The following is a 21,202-nucleotide window of genomic DNA, read 5'->3' as shown; positions in this document are numbered from 1 at the left end:
CCATTTGTTTGAGAAGAAGCTTTTCTCGCTTCTTAACGAAGTAGCGTTCTTGGGATGGACACATCTGAGTCCTGTAGTGCTGGTTCCTACTAGTTTTGTTAAAGGATTGAGTCCTTGGGTCTTTGGCTGGCTTGTTAGAACAGTTTGTTTCACAGTCCAGGTGGGCTGTGAAATTGGTCAGAGATATAACTGGGTGCCCTTTATTATGGGTTCTTGGCTACTTTTACAAATTGTATGTAGCACCTATTCTTTCCTAAAACATTGCTGTTGTTGTCCAGGTGTTCTTATTTGGGGGTTGGAGGTAAAGGAGAACTTGAAAATGACTTCTAAATGGAAGAACTTTCTATTATATTTATCTGTCTAGAGGCAATAAATCTGTTTCAGCAGATTAAATACTGACTTCTTTATAAAACCCTGTTTTCTCAAACCTCTTATCAGCAGCACTTGGCAGTAATCACACCTAAGGAAACTTATAATTTTCTTCGAGGAGGTGACACTGACAGAATTAAAAATGAAGGAGCCCCCTGAAAAGCCAGTTCATTACAAATTAACAGTGGTCCTAGCAAAGCAGTGGGCTAAGGCGTGTCAAATAGTGATATGGATAAAGAAACCCAGCGTTTTAAACTGTCAGAGCTCAGAGCAGAGCTAGCCTTAGAACAAATTAATCACATATTGTCAACGCAAAGTTGCATCAAATTAACACATCGGATTCCAGCATATTAATGTGAGAATGCTTTCACCTGATTATTACTGCAAACCATTGCCACTCTCTGACTGCAAAGATATAATTAAATTGCTAAATAGAAAGTGCATATAATATCTCTGCATGCATTTAGGATGCATGAGCTGAAAAGATCACATCCTAGAAAGTGACAGTTTCTATTTGTAGGGAAACTTTTTTTTTTCCTCTCTCTTATTTACTTGAGAGTACTAGAGTATGAAATTAGAAAAGTTAGTAATGTTATTTGCACTCCATACAACTTAGGTGAAATACAGGTTTAATTTAATTGATTTGCCATGCTGCACGTGAGGACATAATGAGCCTCACTCTCCTCCGTACTTTTCCAGGGGACAAAAAGCAGGAAGAGACTCGTGGCAGTTTTGAATGAAGAATATGGGAAGTTTGCACACTGCTTTTTTAAAGTGGACTCATTCAAAGAGAAATGTAGCCACTTCTATTGAATTTGTGAGTACTGAGGAAAAGTTGTTGTGAACAGGAAGTAAAAATGTGTTCCACATCCAGGGAAAAGTCTAAGGAAAGCGCGTGGAGGTAAGGAGCAGCAGTGGGCACCCGGGGTGCAGGTCTGCCATGTTCCCTGCTTCTGGGAGCATTGGGTAGGGGGCAGACCAAAGGGTGCAGGAATTGGGCTTCCTGCTTTTTGCACAAGGAGAGCAAATGGTGTTATTTGACAAAGTACACCAAAAGAGCGTTTGCTCTTTTGTTAATCAGCTTTGAAGTGCAAATGCTTTGACCACATTGCTGGAAACATGATTTGGTTTGATTAAATGGACATACCACTTCACTGACAAGTCGTGTAACCGAGTCACATTCAGTGTAATTCTTTTTGGTGCAGTCCAGCCCTAGGACTGTTTATCATAGATCATTTTCTGAAGGCCGTGCTGCTTAGTCTCATGACTTTTTGCTCTCATAGCAAGCAGAGGTGACCCATGGTGGGTGCACTGTGCCATAGCCCTGCACCCACTGCTCAGCCTCGGGGCAGTACTGCAGGCCCCAGGGCTGCATGCACCCATTGGGCCTGCTGTGCACACAGTGCTGATGCTGAGGAAAAATGCATGGAGGAAATAAGATCCCACCTTCCTGAGCAGCCCCATTGCTTTGTCACCTTCAGTGTCTGCAGTGGATTTTGAACTGAGGGGGAAAAAGGCGTTGTGGTAATGTCATTAAATGCTGCTCTGCATATTTCCATAGGAAAGCCTTCCAGAATAGAAAATCCTAGTTAGTAATAGTTGGAGAAGGGCCTGTGGTAAAGCTTGAGCACATCAACTAAGAGGAGTTTAATTTGGGCGCAGGAGGAAATGTTCTATCCAGATACACACGGCAAAAACAAGGAGATTTCCGGCTGTTTTACAGATGATTTTCTTTCTAAGAATAATTGAGTCATTTTAATGATAAGCCTGGCTTGATTTCTTGGAATGGGCTGGATGTAATTAGTTGCAGCCTCGACTTTGAAATGTTTTGACAGAAACTGTTATTTTTTAGCTCACCGTTTTTTCTAGCATCTGCCCTGAATATTTGTCCCTTTTCTGCGAGATGTGACTTTGTGACGTTAGGTCAAATTTCAGATACAGCTCCATTTTCTTTGTTACCTCGATCGCTTCCTTCAGTATGAGGGAGAATAATTAAACAGAACATCTTTTCCAAGCAGCTGGAGTCAAGTTCCAGCTGACTGCAGCACCTGTGACGGTCGGACCTCTGCCTCGGGCTGCGGTGTGCTGCCAGCCCGGCGGCGGTGCCGGTGTGCTCAGGAGTGCTCGGGCTCGGCGGCGTGACGCTACTGCCCTTCTGTGAGCTTCAGATGGCAATAATGCCGGTGAATGCAAAGTGTCTGCTTTAGACTAATTAGAGGAATGATTTGTGAAACGCTGGCTATTTATTTAATTAATCACCAGCACAAAGCTATAAAACCCATATTTTAAAAATCCCTGTTAGTTTGCCATGTGGTTAATAGATTGTGGCACATTAAAAAGTGACACGGTGATGTATTAAAAATGTTCCACCTAAGGTTGGCAAATGTCCTCGAGGAACTTAAGCTGTCTGCTTTGTGCAACAGAAGCATAGGATTAGAGTCTGATCTGTTTAAAGATTGAATATTTGTAGAAACATTTATCTTTTGAATAGCATCTCTTCATTAAAATCTCACGGCATATTCTTTAACATACAAATAATGTTTATGGTGTGATTTTAATTAAAAGTTTTTGTTGCATTTTGTTATTACAGAGAATATCTCCGTTCCTCCATATTAAACTGTAATGCATATCGCCAAGTAAAATGTAAATAATTCTCCTAAAGTAGGCCATTCCTTTTCTTCAGTGCACAGAAACCAAGGAGTTGCTGGTAATGAATGCGTATCTGTTGCAGCCGTGGCAATTGTATTTTGATAAATCTGAGAACGTGTTTCCATTCTTCAGCAGAAGTGCTGGAGCTGGCTGTGGATCGGTGCGCACCAGCCCTGCTGGCACAGAGCTCAGGAGAAAGGCAGCTCCAAGCGCCGTGTTTAACTCCAGTGATGCTGCAGGGGTTGTGCTGACCTGCTGCACAGGAGCTGCTTTCCTTGCTGGCAAAATGCCGCTGAGTGTGGCAGGATTAAAGATGGACTGGATCCATTTGTCCTGAAAATGATACCGCGGTGAAAGTAATTGAAGCCTGGGCTGTAAAGGGGACTATAGATTTTCCCCTCCGTTTCAAACAGAATTTGTCAGGAAAAATAAAAAACCACGTAATAACAAGAAATTATATCCATAGCACTTTGAATAAAACGATTTTAATTTAAGGTGAGTCACGTAAATGAATACATGTTAACATGATTGAAATATGCTGTTACAAGAATTATATGTATTATTCCTTGCTCAAGACTCGCGTAGATTTATTAATTGTGGGAGTGAATGCCAGGAAAGAGCAGGCAGTAATTTTGGAAATTTGATTAAATGACTTTATATGTAAATCATAGTTTTGAGGTGCGTATAAAAATGGTTCAGGTAGAAGCATGGAAGGAAACTGTCCAGCTCTGGAGGTTATGTTTCTCAGCTGTGTGTTGTATAATTAACTGGTATGTTAGGAGGGGGGCTGGAATAAAACATGAGTATGTGAACGCAGCCTGGAGCTGATGTTGTAGCAATCGTTGCAATGCAGATAAAGCATTTCTCATAACTGCCGCTGCCTACTGGAGCCTTTGAAACATCTGGACCTTTAATTGAAAAATAGTGCGATGCTCTACAAAGCAGACATGCTAAGTGAAGTCAACAATTTAGAATAAAAAAGCGTTATTTACCTCGTGGTTAAATATTCATACTTTGTTATGCTTTGTATAACAGGAAATTACCGGGTTAAAATTTTTATGAATAGTGGCAGCACAAATAAGATAAATTAAGTATTTAACAATGTTAATGGAATTTTACATTGCTGTCTGCAAAGGCTGCGGTGCAGCTGGGAGAAGGGAGAGCCACACCTTGGGGAGGGCTGACCTGGAAGGGCCACTTCCGAGCTGCGGGTGCTGCCATAGCAGAGCAGTGTGCTGTGCTGGTGGCCTCAGCAATGGCATTCTCCATAAATGACTTAAGAAAAAGAGAAGTAATCGTGTGATTACTATAGTAAAGAAAATTACCCATAATGGTTAACCACCCAGTGAAATAAATGGAACTCTGATTTTCCCGTAGTAGCGCACAGTGTGCTGCGTTGCAGAGTGACAGGACTAGAAGTGCCCTGTATTTTCATACAGGCACAGGGTTATGCCTGGGAGTGTTCCAGTCTGCAACTGAACGTGTTTATTCTCCCATTCTGCTATGAATCTCTGCGAATGAAATGAACAGACTCTATTTTAAATAATTAACCATCATATTATGTTAGATGCTGCTTCACTGACCGCACCAAAATCTACTAGTAGCAGCTCCCTTTCATTCCCATGTAGTGTGGCTCTCAGATATTGGGGCTGCTAAGCACATCCATCATCCTGTTTTGCTGCCAGTGTGCTCTCTCTGAGCCATATGCTGGTAGTGTCAGCCTGCACTACAGCACTACAGTGAGGGTTTCTGCCACGTTCTTACTGAAAGCTTTTGAGATTCTTGGTCACTGACAAATATATATATATATATGTATGTATGTATATATATATATAAATAAATCAGGTTTTTTTAGGTGAGCTTTACTGTCTACCCCATCCCTGAAAAACAATTCATATAGAGTGAGTATGGCTGTTTGATTCCCACTTATTTTGGATGAGGAAATAATTTAAATAGTCGGGTTTTAAGAGGTTAAAAAAATGTAGATTTTCAGTAGTCATCTTGGAAAAATATATTCTTTTATATTGCCATAAGCATCTGTGCTCTGATCTGTTAGAACCTTTAGTCGTATTTGAAATATGTTCACTCACATTAACGTTCCCCTTCGTGTTTTTCCTCTCTGTTGTTGAAACACGTATTTGAGCAAGTGATGTGTAGGAATGTAAAGCAAACTTCCTCTCCTGTCACCTAAAGCACGGACGTTCCTCTTGGTTTGAAAGCAAAAAGAAATTGTACGTTTGTAGAAGGAAAAGCATTTGTTTCCATTTTGTGTAATGTTCAGCACTGTTTGCTGGGAGGTGAGTCAATGACTGGAATTAATTATAATTACTGAAGAGACGTATACTGATTGAGCAAATAAAGTAGTAAGCTCATTTGTGCCAAGGCCATCTAATTAAATGCTAACTTTGGATAAGCTAGATGTGCATGAAAGATTAATTTTTGGAGGTTTTTATGACTCCCACTAAATAATGATTCAGTAAAATCTTTGCATTATATCATTAGAACATCTCATCTTAAAGTGATATAACATTTAGTCACAGAACTCTATTGTACGGGAAGATGCAGTAAATTATTATTGCTGAAAATTAATCACTCTTCTCTAGGAAATGTTTATGGACTTTGTTTTAATTTTCTACTGTGATGTGCAGCAAAACAGCTCAGAAGTGAGAAGGGCGCAGCAGTCAGACTTTTCTCAATGGCTTTCATGACCTGCCTGCCAAGCGGGCGCTTCAGAAGTGTGTTGAGGATGAGTTGTCCTTGTGAGGGATGTCTGCCCGATGAGCTGCAGTAACATCAGGGCTCACAGTGACCCGTTCGGCTGTAGGGCACCTGGTGTGGGGGGAGGTTTGTGCTTTCTCAGGGATTGTAACCAGAAGTTTAAGTCTTATAAAGACTTCCATGTTTGAGGAATTGGTAGTTTAAAGTGTCTTTCGTTCCAGTTTTCTGTTCATACTCCAAGCGTATTTGCTTACAGAACATGTTTTATTGTCAGATATTTCTAAAACTGTAGGTAGCCAATGAAGGTCATTCTGTGGTTTCCCCTTGTAACTGTATCCACTATTAATGTAATTAAACATTACATTTTACAAATACAGACAGAAATCCTATTAAAATTCATGGTTTGGGTTACGGTTACCTATCATATTCTTCACTCTCATGTCTGGAAGCAGAAACTTGCATTTGTGCTGCAGTGTCACTTAGCTTCTTCTAATTAGCCCAACAAATACCACTACTGTTATCTTCTTTCAAAAGTTTATTTATTAATGACCATAATTCTCCTCAGCTTACTGTAGCTGCTGCTGCTTTCGTGTTTAGTTGTCAAAGTGCAAAAAATATGCATCAATCTGCTAATTAAAGTAATAAAAAGAAGAAAACAAAATCTGTGAATTCTGAAGATGATACTTTTCAGGCACTGCAAATAATGGGCATAACTGCAGCTCGTGTCCAGCAACAGCCAGGACAGCAGTGCTCCGGGGTGCTGGCAGTGCATGGAGAGCTCTGCAGGCAGGGAGCAAAGGGAAATGCGTGTGTGCACAGTGTGTTAGGTGTGTTAGCAGCAACAGAAGGTGGTACCCACACACGTTTGTCCTCAGGGCTGTGTGTCCACATGAATTGCTGTGCCATGTGGTGGATGGTAAAGCGTTCTTCCTGCTTGGGGTGGTGAGCTGAAGATGTTATGGGTAATGCAAGCTAAAACTGTCTGAAGATCAGAATTAAAGTGGTAGGTAGTCATTGGAGAATCTATTAATGATAATAGTAAGAGAATTTTCTGTGATTCGTATGTGTTTTGTGTGCATTCAGTTACTCTTGGCTTCTTTAAAGGACTGGTGGAATGTAACGTTGCTAACAATAAAAGCTTAATGGAATCAGATTTCTGATTTCCTACAAAATTAACGAGATATTTTGTCAATTTTATTCCAGACTTCATTTGTCAGAATATGCAGTGTCCAGTGACAAGCTAAAAGAATTTTTTGACAAATTAACTGTGCCACAGGTGACAGATCAGGAAAATGTTAATTTAACGGCCCCTTTATGCTTCCCAGATTTATTGGAAGCTATTAAGGAAACTCCAAATAGTAAGGCCCTTGGCCCTGAATAGATTTTCCATTGAATTTTATACAGGATCTATTAATAAAGTTTGCTGCTGCCTTTTTGAGTATAGGTAATCGCACTTCATCTTCTGGGTCTCCTCAGCCATTTACATTAGAATACTATTTTTAGTTGGGAGAAAAAAACATAGTTATGCTTCTAGGAGTGTCCGTAATCAGGTTCTGAACGGTCTCTCCTCCAGAAGTGACTATGAGCAGAGTATAAACCCCACACGTTATTAGGGGTTGAATCCGCTGTGACCAGATCTTTGGTTCTTTACCACTGAATCCAACAGCCTGCTCCCCTCTGCCTGCCAAGCTGGACCTGAGAAGTGTGGCACAGGTGGTAATTGAGCTCTGTGGGACTTTCTGCACAATTAATATTTTGCAGGATCAGACTAAGTATGGATTCATTCAGACCTGTGAATGGTTACCTGGTGCTTTGGACTTCTAAGGCTGTTTCAGAACAAATATAATCAATTTGTAATAAAACACATCCGTCTGTAATAGAGATTTCCTCCCAGCCCTTTGACTTAGTGATTGATCAGTCCAAGACATGACCCATGTGTTTATAGGCCTTGCTGATTTTTCTTACCTAATGTGACACAGAATGCTCTCATTATTAATAGAAAGTCTAACCGGCCTCTAAATCTCAGGCTTCAACCTCTGTATTCTCTCATGGCGATTGCACTTTTAATGTATAGAAATATGTGTGACGTAGCAGCTGGGTGACTCCCGCAGAAGATGGGGAAAAGCCTGATGCATTCTTTTAAATGAGTAAACTGAGTTTCTTCTGTACCTGAACCACATGGGAAGGGGAGGTCACCACCCTACAAAAATGCTTTATTAAAATAAAACATCAATTATATTTGAGTGGATTTAATTAATACTTTCAGCTGTGCTAGTAAGAATAACTCTAATCCTTAAATTCCTATTATTTCTCTTAATTTATAATCACGCTGAGGGATCAAATGGTTTTTAACAATATATTTAAATAAGCACGTGGCACTTAACTCCCTGTTCCATACTCTTATTGTAGATTTACAGTTTGGGATCCATTTATTCGGTTACTTAATACTCCTGGTGTATAATTCTAATATTTTCTTCTCTCAAGGCCCGTGTGTGTGCAGATGGAGACGTACAGTTACACCGGGGGTCCTTTTCCACAGGGGTGTCAGAATGTGCAGCCTTTTGTCTGTTTAAAAGATTTCAGCTGTAGGTGTCATTGGTTCTCTGGGCAAAGCAAGGCCAAGCATCGTTTGGTTCTTAGCAGCACTCACAGTGCAGCTTTGCAGCAGGTCTGTGCTGCCGGTCCACCTGTGGGCACCGTGTCTGTGCTGCTCCCAGCTGCTGCTGCTCGGCTGCTTGCGCCTCGGAGCAGCAGGTTCATGTCTTGTTCAGTTGTATCTGCAGGCAGGCCTGGTAGTTTCTGTGGGTGGTTATCTTTTTTCTCTTATTTCCTGTGAGAATGTGGAAACTTGCAGTGAAGTTCAGACTTCTTATAGAAATCAGCCAATCTTATAGAAATCTTTGGTATCGCTCCTGCAGATACATTAAACAGCAGTGAGTGAATTAGAACCTAAGTATTCAAACTTCTTTCAATTTTAAGTCATTGCAGAGTATTTTGCTCTTATTAGTGAGGAGAACTCTACCCGTACCAGATTTTGTACTAGCTCTGTCATACTTTCTCTTTATACATTCTAATGAAATGTATTTTCTCAACAGGGCCATGTTGGTACCACGGCAACCAAAAAAATTGATGTCTACCTCCCACTGCATGCAAACCAAGACAAACTGCAGCCCATGACAGTTGTGACGATAGCAAATGCCAAGGTGCATGACCTGATTGGACTAATATGCTGGCAATATACAAGTGAGGGACGGGAACCAAAACTGAAGTAATGTTCTTTCTTTACTACCTCTTGATCTCTAATTTTCTTCTCTGCAGCATTTTTGCATAACAAAATAAATTTTCATGTCAATATTCTTGTAGATAAATCTTAGAGAAACCACCTACACATTTGTCTGTATTTCCTTTTGAGAAATACACGTACATCTATATCCATTTCTCTTTCAGTTAAACTACTGAGCACTGTATAGTGATAAGTGTATGAAACCAAGGAGCCGTAAATGAATCATAATTTCAAAATGTTCTATGTAAAAGTAATATAAAACCTATCTCTTCTGGCATCGTGGAGGCATGTTCTATGTCCCATCTATTTTTTATACTGTTCTTAGTGGCTAAGATCACAAGAGTGACAAATGAGATGTAGAACTCCTCTGTAATTCCCTCCTTTTGTTTGTTTTGAGAGAAGGTACCCATGTTCTTCTTCTGTTTCCTCTCACTGAGGACTCCTTTGGATTCATGGAGAATCTCTGATAATCACTGCTCACCACCTCTTCATTGCAATACACTATGCCCCTGATTTTTATTTGTTTTTGTGACTAAATAATGGTTTCAATTTGTCGTGCTGGAGAACTAAGACTGTTGAGCAGGTTCTGTTAGTTCATCATGGCCATTGGATAAGGAGGGTGTGAAGCAGGTTCTACTCCTCCCAGTATCTTTGTTTTTAGAACAGTTCTGTAATATACAAGGAAATACTACTTTTTTTTTTTTTTTTTTTTTGCTGGGTCATAGAGTGTAAAAAGCCCCTTAAGACAGTTTATTACAGAGTTATTGGCAAAAGCTATTTGTAGGTAACGTCTGAGGTGCCAAGAAGAGCGACCGTTTGGATTGATAAGTGATGTAAACTGGCAATATTTTGCATTTTCATTTTTCCTGGAACGTTTGATGAATGTTATCCCTTTGGAATCCTGTTCTGCTCTTTCAGGAAGTTAGAAGTATTTGAGAACTCAGTGGTTCTCTCTTCTGCTGTAGCACAGTTGTAATTGGAAAGGGAACATGTTGAGAAGTCTCTTGAACTGCCCTCCTGTCGGATCCTGAGATTCAGTTCATCTCCAGTTAGTAGAAATAGGGCAACACAGGAAAGCAACCTCTAGGAAACAGTTTCATTGATATTGTTGCCTTGGAAGTAGGGCCTTTCTTAGCGATTCTGAATGGACATATGGGGTGTTTTGGAGGTTAAGCTCTTCAGTTTGGCCTCCTTTTTTTTTAATTTTTTTTTTATTTTATTTTTAAGTGGAGAAGAAATATACAATTATTTACAGATGGTGCCATTTCATTTGCTGTTAATTTCTGCTCATTATATCTTAAATTCAGTAACATCCCCTGTGTATGATTAGTTTATTTTTTAATTACTAAGATACTGCTAATATCAATCTTCGGGCACACGTATTTTTCAGGAGCACAGCATACTTCAAGTGGAACAATGCCAATGAGTAGCATTGCATGAAACACAATTGCCCCCAGCAAAATGGATTTCAGTGTGTCTGCCTTGAAGGATAAGGTGTTATGATGTGTCAGAGAGTGATTGTCATCAGGGAGGCTGTCTGATGTAATCAAATCTCAGGATGGAAATAGTAAAATAAAATAAGTACAGTCATGAGTTCCTCAAGACGGTCTGGCAGCAGTCATTGAGAATCTAGATGCAAATGCTCTGAGACAGGGGTAGAGCCTCCAGATTCCAAGACGCTTTTCTGGTGTAGCTGTTAATTATTTCTCTTGTCTTCATCATTTTTTCCATCTTTGGTTTGGTTGGTTGGTTGGTTGTTGAGCATTGCTGACTTCCCTGTCTTTTAGCAAGGATTGATTTGACCGTAGATGAATTCTCATCAGAATAAGTAGATCTCAAAGTTGTGATTCAATCTGTGTTAATGTTCAGGAATGTACTCCATATCCGAAGGCATCTGTAACCCCCTAAATTTATGAGATGTAACAGACATTATGTATTTTCAGTATAATTGGTGGAAGATAAGTTGGTTTCACCACCACCTTTTTTGGCACTTGGATTGCTTTGAGGCCACACTGAGCATCGTTTGCTGCTTGCATGGCTGTATGTCCCTTTGGATTTAATGAGAATTATGCAAATGGATCAAGTACCAAATGAAAATGTTAGCTTGATTTATACAGAGCTTTAAGTGCACATCAGGCTGCACAGAGAAGAATTCTGTCAAGCAAATAGGTTAGGAAATAAGCAGTGTAAGGCCCAGATCACAGCTGTGGGAAGGCAGGCAGAGGGGGGCTGTTCAGGCTGCAGGGTCTCATAACGATGGGTAGCTTTGAAGTTATGTTGATCTGGATGGTGTTTGTGTTTCTAGAAATCCAAATAGAATCAGAGAAGGACCTGAAAATCACACCAGGTGATTCTCACAATGTAGGAAGGATCAGCTGCATCTGTTACTCACAACCTCTCCCGCTTCTCTTGTTCCTCAAAAGATTTGCAGCAATGAGAGGCACGCCATCTCCCACCTGGATATGCTTCCTCTGTTTATTTCATAGTGCTACTGCTGTATGAATTCTGTCACTGGTGCCAACTTTCATCAGTTTCCAAAAATTCACTTAAATGCTCTTGTAGTTAAAAATTAATTCTGCAGCAGTGTTGGTTCTTCAGAGCAGTCCAGAGCCTCATGGAAGTTTTTTTAATAGTATTGCATGACTTTCAGGATTCACAGTGACAAACATTGCTGGGCTACCTTTCTGTAAGCAAAAGTACAGCACACATTAGTAGTATCACATCCTTGTTACCTGTTTCATGTAATAAATGTCTTAGCCGTGACAAGGTGCTTATAGATCACCTGGACTGAGCGCTCCCAATAAAGCACAGTTGCAACCAAAGGTTTGTGAATTAATTGAGAAAATTGCAAATCAGGTAGTCAGCGAAATAATTCATTGTCACATCCAATCAATAAACTTTGTAAATCAACTCATTTAATTCAAAAAATGATCTATATAGATCAAGCGACCAATTAAACAATTAGCATACACTTTGCAATTAATTAATGTAAGCATCAATCATGCAATTAAAACTCCAAATTTAAACTGCAGAGTTTAGAAACATATTGCCACGTGAACATTCAGTACTTTAATGCTACGCAAAATGCCTTAATGCTGGCAGCTTTGTAAGAGGATACTTAACTTCAGCTCCAATTTAAATATGAACTTTTGAGGCAGTGTTAACCAGATATTCCTAGTAATGAAATCTATATTTGGTGTTCAAACTTGGTTGTTTTCCTGTGGAATTTAGTATGTAGAAAGGAAAGAGGCTTATATTTTCTTTTATTTTTTCCTAATGATGTTTCTGTGTAAAACTGGTATTACTTGGCTCTTGCTTGTTAGTACTTATTTGTAACTGCTTTTAGTTGCTGGGAGCTGTGGTTATCTGGAAGTGGCAGCTTTTCTACTATCACTGTTACTGTATTGAGTTTTACTTCTCCTGCAGTTTATTTCTTAACTATTGTTTAACTATTGTTTACTCCACTGTTAACAATCCTGAGAGTGCTCCCTGCTTTTCCAGGGCATGTTCAGTAATTCTTATTGCAGTTACTTGATACGAGTGAGACAGGGAGACACTGCTTGTCTTTAATGCTAATGTTTAACAGCCATATAATTAATTTTCACAAGTGGGGAGTATTACCTCCAGCTTTATGAAGTCGTGAAACACTTCCTGACCTTGGAGTTCAGTCCCTGTTGCTCCTGTTTGCAGTTCTATCGGTGATGGAGTGAGACTTGCCGCCTTACTCTGTAGTACCAAAATACCTTGGGGTGTATGTACCTGTGTGCCGTCAGTGGCTTTTAAGTATATTCCTTCTGTATGAAGTGCAGGTGCTTATTAGATCAACTGACAATGATGTGCTGAACTGGTCATGTAGCTTCCTTCCCAAACAGACCCATTTTCTGCTTTGTTTCAGCGACAACGTCAGTGCCTACTGCCTCCATATTGCTGAGGATGATGGTGAGGTTGACACAGATTTCCCACCCTTGGATTCCAACGAACCCATTCACAAGTTTGGCTTCAGCACTCTGGCGTTGGTTGAAAAGTACTCTTCTCCCGGCCTGGCAGCAAAACAGTCACTCTTTGTCCGAATGTGAGTATGGATGTGAACCATACAACCACGGTACAGCTTTTCTTCCCTATTTTTCTTCATCTGAACTGAGCAGGCCATGTATCTACAGCCCTCTGGAGGCGTGCTACAGTGGGCGGGTGCGGGGAAGCAGGGCTGGTGGCAATGGGCAGTGTGCCTGTGGTGGTGGGCTGAGTTTGCAGAGAGCTCAGTGAGCCCTTCTGTCTGTGGTCACTGTGGAGAACGTGGAACTATTGCACTCTGTTTTTAAACTCGGATGGACATAGTTATTTCACCAAATCACTGGTAACATCGGCCACATCTTAGCTGGAAAAGTCTTTAATGCTTGGATCTCTTGAAATGAAAATGAAAGTGTTTCTTAGAGACATTCAAATGGAAAGAAATTTGCAGAAATTCCGCACGTATTTCCCAAATGCTCATTCACTTCCACTAAATGCTCGTGCACTTCCACTGCAAGACCTCCCTGAAAAAGAAAATTCACTGTCACCACTATTTACAGATAGTTTATTCAAGGTAAACGTATTCAGCCCTGCTGAACTGGGTGCAGCAGTGTAGAAGCTGATGCATGGAAGAGCTGGAGCAGTCTTGCCAGTCACTCTGCAAGTCCTCCAGTTTGTGCAGGCAATGGCTCCTCTGTTTGGAACTGCAGGGTTTAATTTCTTCCATCTGACTGAGGAATGCTGGATGTTTTATCGGAAAGAGGGAATCTCTTTCTACATGCCTTTCTCCAGAGCCAATGCTACTGCCATGAATTTGATTGCTATTGATTTTTTTCTGACAAGTCATCCTTTAAGTAATATTTTTATTTGCTGTTTTGCGAAGTACTGTAGTGAAATACAAAGAGCTGCTTGCTGATTTTAACAAGAGGTTTTTCAATTCCTTTTTTAATGCTTACAGGTCTGTTTTAAGCAGGCCCAAAGGTGACTGCGCAAATGTGGTTCTCCATTTTCCTTTATGCACAAATGTGTCTGCTGCCTCTTAACTTCATACGTTGCTGCAGCTGTTACAAAAAACAGCACAGCAAGTTAAGAGGTGCTTGTTAGGTAGCTCCAGAAAAATGCGTGGGACTGACCTGCAGCAGCTGCACGAGCAGAAGCAGCCATAAGGCTGAATGGTGCTGGTTGTGGCAGAGCAGTGTGAAAATCTCAGAGACTCAGAGTGTCGTAAAGAGCTCCAGGGTTTGGTTGTCTCTTCTTAGAAAAATTAAATCTTCCTGGGCCTTTAAAAATCTCGTGAGTTACATCTTCACTGCTCTGAAATGTGGTGTGACTCCAGCCTGTGAACTGTGGGAGTACTAAAGCAAAGAGAAAGCAAATTTACTATGAATATGTCTCACTTAGTAGACTATTTGCCTGAGTGTTAGAAAATAACCTTTTTTCTTCCTCAGCCTGTTTTTATTTCACATCCCTTCCTTGCTCATAGAGGAGCAGGGCATTCAGTTTGCATAAGGATCCAGTTCTATGAGTGGTGTTGGTAGCAGGGCTAAGGTCCAGCTGCAAAGCTTGCAAAAGGAATGTGAAATTTTGACATGATGTATGCTCTCGTGAGTCCTCTGTGCGCTGGCTCGGAATGTCCTGCAGATCAGAAATAGTGTAACTACATTGTAAGTAAAGGTGCTTTTCTGAGAGATTTCTTGTGCCCATGTGTTAACTCAGAATTGCTTGTACTCCTGTACGTGGTTAACATAGTTAGATTACTGTTAGAATTTTTAGTCTGTCTCCTAGAATAGAGAACTACTTGATCAAAAGATTGTTAGTACTGTGAGTTTAAATGCACGGACCATCTCATTGTTATAGGGATGTAAATTCTACATCTTCCTACTTTCCTTCTCTTTCATCAAACCAGTGTGTGTAGTTCTGTTTTTATACTTTGCATCTTTTTTGTCCCTTCCTTATTTCAGCAGCTGCCTTGTCAGGTGTAAGACTTGTAATGTTTATTAATATTGAATCGCTGCTGCAAAAACTTGATGCCTCTGAGAAGCTTCCTAATGAAGCATAGGTTTGATTTCAGATCTCACCCATCATGCATGTTGGATGTATTCTCAGATGTTGTGCAGTCTCTGAGCTGACAGTCATGGAACCTCACCAGGGACCTCGTTTCAGCAGGACATATTTGAGCAGAAGCAGTGTGCAGAACTTTATACACTTAAACTCCTGCCAAGGCAAACTCGTAGTCACTTGAGTTAGTTATAAATACCCAGTGGCAGTGGTTGGAAGTAGCCCACAGTGCGTTTTATATTCTGAGCTGAATTTGAATGTCTTTGTGGTTATATAGAGTAGTAAATAATTGAGTTTGATTAGGGAGAGGGACCTCATTATCCCCCCACCTGTGCCCAGCTGGTAGGGGAGGGTCGAAATGAAGCCATTAGCTGTCTCTCTTACTGGCATCTCAAAGAGCTCAAATACATCTGTGTCTTATTTTCTTTTCTGGCACAATCAGTCGAGCAAGCTAAGCAGGCATGACCGAATTTGGCAAGTTCCAAGGACTCTGGCAAAGTTACACAAGGAGAAGACGGAGGGCAGTCATTCTGGCTCCTAACTGCCCATTAGTCTAGCGAGTTATGCTTTTGGAAAATGTCTGTTGTGGGAAGGAGTACTTTGTCCAATGTCAAACATGGCATTCTCAAACAATCCTCTTTGATGTCGAATATGGTTTGTCAGAAGGAGTCAAACAAAGCACCGCATTCATGTAAATGCAGACTCCTTGAGATGATGAAGTAATACCTGAAAGGCTTTGAACGAAGGTAGCTTAAAATAAATCTGTACTACCATTTAGGGCTTTTTCCTTGGAAATTTTATTATCACGACTTGACGTACAGTATCTAATGGTGTTTCTAGGAGTTGTAACTCAGCTGCCAGTTGGCACATAGATGGAATTTGGCATGTGGTTCCTTTGCTCTGCAGTGCCTTTTTCTGTTTTAATATTACGTTTAAGTTGCTTTGACTATTTTATATATATTTTTTCATAGCAGTACCACTGTTATAGCTGATAGATTAAGGTGTGAAACATTTGAAAAATACCAGGCTTTCGTAGTACATTTACAGATTCAGTTTCAAGCTTTGAAATGTCTGTAACTTAGCTTATAGAAGTGCTCCCCAGAAGAAGCCTCTTACTGGTTTTCACCTGGGTGTAGGTAGTTGGCAAAATGTATTTTAGAATATTCATGAAATGCAAATTTAAGAAAGTTAACATAGGTGTGAAGTGAAGAGGATGGGGCCACAGGCAAGCAAATGGGGAGGGGTAGGGTGCCCTGAGGAAGGTGCTGGAGGAAGCTAACGTGTCTTATGTAGTGTCAAAACGCCAATTAAACTCAAAAGCACAGGGTTATGCAAGGCTAACCTTAGATCCACAGTGGCAAAATCATTTAGGCTCAGAATTAAACCTGCGACTGGCATAGTCACTCAGGTTCATATCACTGTGTACTTTATCTTCAAAATTACCCAGCTTAAGTTAAGCACGTTACATCAGCTGGGATTTTTAGTCTTAACTTGGACTCCACGATGCTCAAGTTGAGATCATTACTCATCATTCCTGGACGCTTTCAGCCATGCCAGCCATTCAAGCTTTAAGTGCTCTAAATTCTGATTCAGAATTTAAAATAAAATAAAATAAATAAAAATAATTAAAAAAAAAAAAGAGAGAAAAAGAAAAGAAAACTGATTGGAAAGAGCTTTTGGAAGAGTTTGCTTCTCATTCAGACCAGAAGCTTTTCATCGTCAAAAAGGTATTTCTTTCTTTTTTTGCACCATCCAGGCCCACAGAGAGGCCTTGCTGCCGCCTCTCCAAGCAGCGCCTGCTGCAGCCACTGCCTCTCCTCTTGTTTTCTTTTTCCTCTCCTGAACCTTGCCACCCTGGCTTCAGCTCTCAGGCTGTAAAAGAAGATGGAAAGCCAAGTTACCGCAGAATGATCACTATCATTAACATTCACGGGTGGTTCACTTATCATTCCTGACTGCACAGACATGGCAGCCGTTATGAAACGTCCACAGGTGTAGCACGATGATACATATTACATTGTGCCACAATGGATTTATGTATTCTGTAACAAAAGAAAAGTGTAATGAAAAAATACAGAAGGTAATCCTTTATTCCTCCACTGCACGATTTATCAGTAATGCCTGTGGATGATAAGTGCCAGGGATTTCCTTTGCTTGATTTAACCTTGTCACCCAGCTATGTTTGTGCAAAATGACAGAAAATACAAGCTAAGGAGTCTCTTTGGCTTCTAATTTGTAAAGAGCAATTTTAATTGGTAGAATGGCATCTGCTTTTCTGTTCTGCTTCCTAGCATGTAGCGTTGAACAGAATAAGCTACAACATATGCAATTTATAATGGTAATTAAGGAAATGCTGGAGTTAGGTTGGGTGAGGACAGTCGTGCACACCATTGTTGCAGAGCGGGACAAGGCTGGCATGGTGCACAAGGATGTGCTTCCTCCAGAGCAGCTCGTGTGGGTGTGTTGCCGTGGGCTGCTGATGTTCTAGAGCAGAGGGGCAGTGGGGCTGCAGCACAAGGCAAGGGCTGACACCGACCCAGGGGTGCTGAGCAACCATCAGCCCCCAGGCTGTGCTGTGAGGGGGAAGAGTGCGTCCTGCTTGTTGAACTGGAGTGAAGGAGGGGAGAAACGGTGATCTGAACTCTGCCTGGCAGTTCTAACACTGCTGGCTGTGCTCCAGAGCAAATATCCAAAAGTTTACGAATGTGGAGTGCGCTTTACATTTCATTGCTCTTGCCAAAGTCTCACTTACTGGACAGCACACTAAATATAGTAAAACACAGAGGTTTTTCTTATTTTGCTTTGATCGGTAAAATAAACTTTTAAAGAACGTTCTGGGATGAGATCCAGCTTCTGAGACAAAGAACGGCCAGGGCTCAGGCATGATTTAGTAATAGAGTGTCAGGAAAATCAGGCTGACAGTTCTCAGGCCAGCTGCTCAATAGAAAGAATTGACTGAGTCGGGATGCTCTGAAATGCGAGAGGACCAACACCGGCCTGTGCTCCTTAACAGCTCAAGTGTCAGAAGCTGAAAGACAGTTCTCCGTTTCTGGGAGGTTCCAGATCTGTCTCAGTGTACAGCCTGATGTGGTCCAGCAGCGCTTCAGCTCACCGGAACCAGGTAGATCTGTGGCATGGGAGCTCACCCGGCTGCTTCTGGGAAACCTCAGTGCAAAAGCATTTCCTACTGAAGGAGAAAAAGAAAAAGTAGGATTTTGCTCCTTTTGGAAGGCATTCTTTGCCTTTGTTCTTTCTTTTTTTTCTGCAGTATTTTGGTTTGTTTTCCCGCATTTTGGTTTCAGTGCTCTGGAAACCTTGTGGTGCTGCAAGGCATCCTATGAGTTGCCTGGCAGCACAAGTGCCTTTCTCTCTGTGTGCCTTTGGGCGCTTCCCGTGCTTGGAGATAAACACCATGTCTTGAAATAAATGGAAGGGGTAGCTTCCTTATTGTAAGGACAGTGTGGTTCTATGGAAAATTTCCACTTTAAACAACCCACTGAACTCAGCCCAGAAGCCGGTGTGGTGCCAGGTGAGGCTGTGGGCCAGGGCACTGACTGCCAGGGGGGTCAGAAGGCATCTGGTGCAGCCCAGCTCACAGGCATCTGGCAGTTCAAGGTACCAGGCTGAGGACAGATTTGCCTATCAACAAAGAAAGGTTGGGAAGGTCTCTGCTTACTGTATGGCGTCAGCCAGAGCTTCTGAACCTTGAGGCTATAGGGCTGAACTCTCACAGCTGTGGAAATCGATGGTACTCTCATGCAAAACAGTGTGCTCATCACCGTGTTAAAAAACACACAGCTGAAGAACGGGGTAAGAAAAGAAGAAGGAAGGAAGAAAGGAGGTGTGTAAGGAGCTTGGGTATGCTGATTTGGAGATGTGTAAGAGTTACAAATGGTCCAGAGAGCGCCCGTTTGGGGCTGTTAGGCAGTTTCATTTCTCTGGGAACAAAGAGAATGAAATCCTGGTGATATTGCAGCTGGGGAGGGGGCCAGGCTGCGGCTGCACAGCTCCCAGTGGGCCCAACAGCAGCCAGGGCTCCATGCTGTGCTGATGGCAAAGGCACAGGCCAACAAGTCAAGCTTTTGCTTGGGGTGAAGCCTCCCGTGCAGAGGTTGGCCCATAGCCACCCTGTTGTTCTGTGCTGGGAGTGCGTGCAGGGGGACAGTGTGCTCGCAGCTCTGGTGTCTGTAAGGGCAGAGGAGCAGTGCATGCACAGACAGGGCGACTGGGAGCAGGGATGGGTGCGTGCTGGGGGCTCTCGCTGCCCACACTGTCCGTGTCTCGGCATGAACGGGGGGATGCGTCTGGAGCAATTGGAGCTGAAACTCATGTTCCCCGTGTTTGTGTCTGGAAGTGACATTTAATGTGCTCTTGTTTTTAATGATGCGATTGTGTTGCTTGGATTGCTTTTGACTGCCAGTTGCTTTTAAAATACTCCAGCTGTGATGCACACAGAGAGCTCCGCTCCCTGATTAGAATTCTCAGTTGCCAGATAAAATGTTCCTCCTCCTGTCTAAATAGCTTTGCAAAACAATTTTTTTCTGTGCAGCGCAGATCTTTCCCTGTGGGTGCCAAGCAGCTCTCAAATTTCTGTGCTAACTGTCTGCAGTGACATCTACTGACATGAGCAGAGATTGACTATAAGGTCTAAGGGGCAAAATCCACTGATACATTAATCCAGTAGCTCTTCTATTATATTGTCATCTTCTTCCCTGGTGATGCCACTTTCAGTATCTGCCAGTTGGTATCTTCCATAGCCCACCCATGTGCTGCTTTGTGCCTTTCCAGGTGTGGAGCTGTGTGGGCCACAGCCAGGATACTGCCCTGCTGGTAGGGGCCTTTCTCCCAGGTTTTATGCCACAACGGTTACATAAACATGTCAAAAAGTTGCATGTAGAATAATGCGATGCACTAACATTGCTGAAAAGCTGCTGTTACTTCTCTGAGTGTTGTTCTTCCACTTCGACTTAATGATTTGCTACATCTGCCATTGGGACGCATATGAAGATGACATTGCAAACTGTTTCTCTGGTATACGCTGCAAAACGCTAAGAAATACTTAATAATGAGTCCTGGAGGAGCTCCATGTGTACATTTGCTCATTTTTCGTTTCTAATGATGAACACAAATTGATCAAAAATAAAGATAAATTAGGAAAATCCTTGCACACCTTGAATCTTAATCCATTCTCTCCTTTTCTGTCCCTGCCTTTCAGAGGAAGTGTTCTGGGTTTCTCCTTTTCACTTCACTTTTAGAACACGGATCTGTTCATTGCTTTTCCTAAAAAGTACTTTGCTTGAAAGAAACAAGAATTGCAGAGATCTGTCTGATGATGTGTTAGTAAAAATGTCTGTACCTCTGTCTTGCAGAAATGCTGCTCATGGATTCTCACTTATTCAGGTGGACAGTATGAAGGTCACCATGAAAGATATCTTGCAAAAAGCCTTAAAGAGAAGGAAAGGATCGCAGAGAGGCTCAGGTGGGTTGTTTATTGTGTTTTTTAGAGGATAGAGTGCTTTTTTCCTGAGGATATTTCATATCACTTTTTAGCTGTTGTGAAAAGTGCACCATTTTTTCAGTGGGTATTGTGATTTCCAGCACCACTCAGAAGCAGTTCTGTGCGCAGGTCTGCGATCTACATGCTGCCAGAAAGCAGGCAGTGGAGGAACTGCATAATGTTTGCTGCAAAACAGTGTATCCATTACTGCAAGTATTTCTTTGCAGTAATAAAGTTGTTTCTGCTCAAGTCCAGCCAATGGCAGCTTGAGATGATGGGAAGCGTTACAGTAAGGCCAGTCCTTGATAGAATTGTTATACTTCTAATTATGTAAGAAAATTCTACCTGATATGAGTTTACATCGTTTAAATAAATAGTTGTTCCTTTTAGAGAAAAAATGACTTTCCACAGTGTTGTTAAAATAGTGCTATCATAGTTGAGACATACCAACATTTAGAAAAGGACAATTTACAGTACTGGCATTTATGTTTTACAGCAGTGCTATTCCCAGATACAAATGTGTATTCACATATATATTAGTACATATACTTCAGAAGTATAAGGCTGAGAGATCTTTCCAGCAGCAAGGAATAATTACTGTGAGAAATCGCACTGAGCTT

At 41.4% G+C, this 21,202-nt stretch overlaps 1 protein-coding gene across 4 annotated transcripts in view; it reads left to right on the top strand.

Moving 5' to 3' along the window:
* Positions 1 to 21,202, top strand: part of MAPKAP1 (MAPK associated protein 1) — an 82,886-nt gene that overhangs the window by 24,873 nt on the left and 36,811 nt on the right. For 3 of the 4 annotated variants that reach the window (XM_015879414.1, XM_015879415.2, XM_015879413.2), the window contains exons 5-7: positions 8,832 to 9,004; positions 12,915 to 13,091; positions 20,455 to 20,564. In XM_015879414.1, the coding sequence (XP_015734900.1) occupies positions 8,832 to 9,004; positions 12,915 to 13,091; positions 20,455 to 20,564 (460 nt within the window). Of the gene's footprint in view, positions 1 to 1,248; positions 1,271 to 8,831; positions 9,005 to 12,914; positions 13,092 to 20,454; positions 20,565 to 21,202 lie in introns of those variants that run through there. The other variant, XM_015879416.2, reaches the window with a different exon arrangement.

The sequence above is a fragment of the Coturnix japonica genome, chromosome 17 (assembly GCF_001577835.2).
Source record: "Coturnix japonica isolate 7356 chromosome 17, Coturnix japonica 2.1, whole genome shotgun sequence".
Taxonomy (NCBI): domain Eukaryota; kingdom Metazoa; phylum Chordata; class Aves; order Galliformes; family Phasianidae; genus Coturnix; species Coturnix japonica.
Note: the sequence above shows the minus strand (reverse complement) of the source record. Positions and strands in the feature narration are given on the sequence as shown.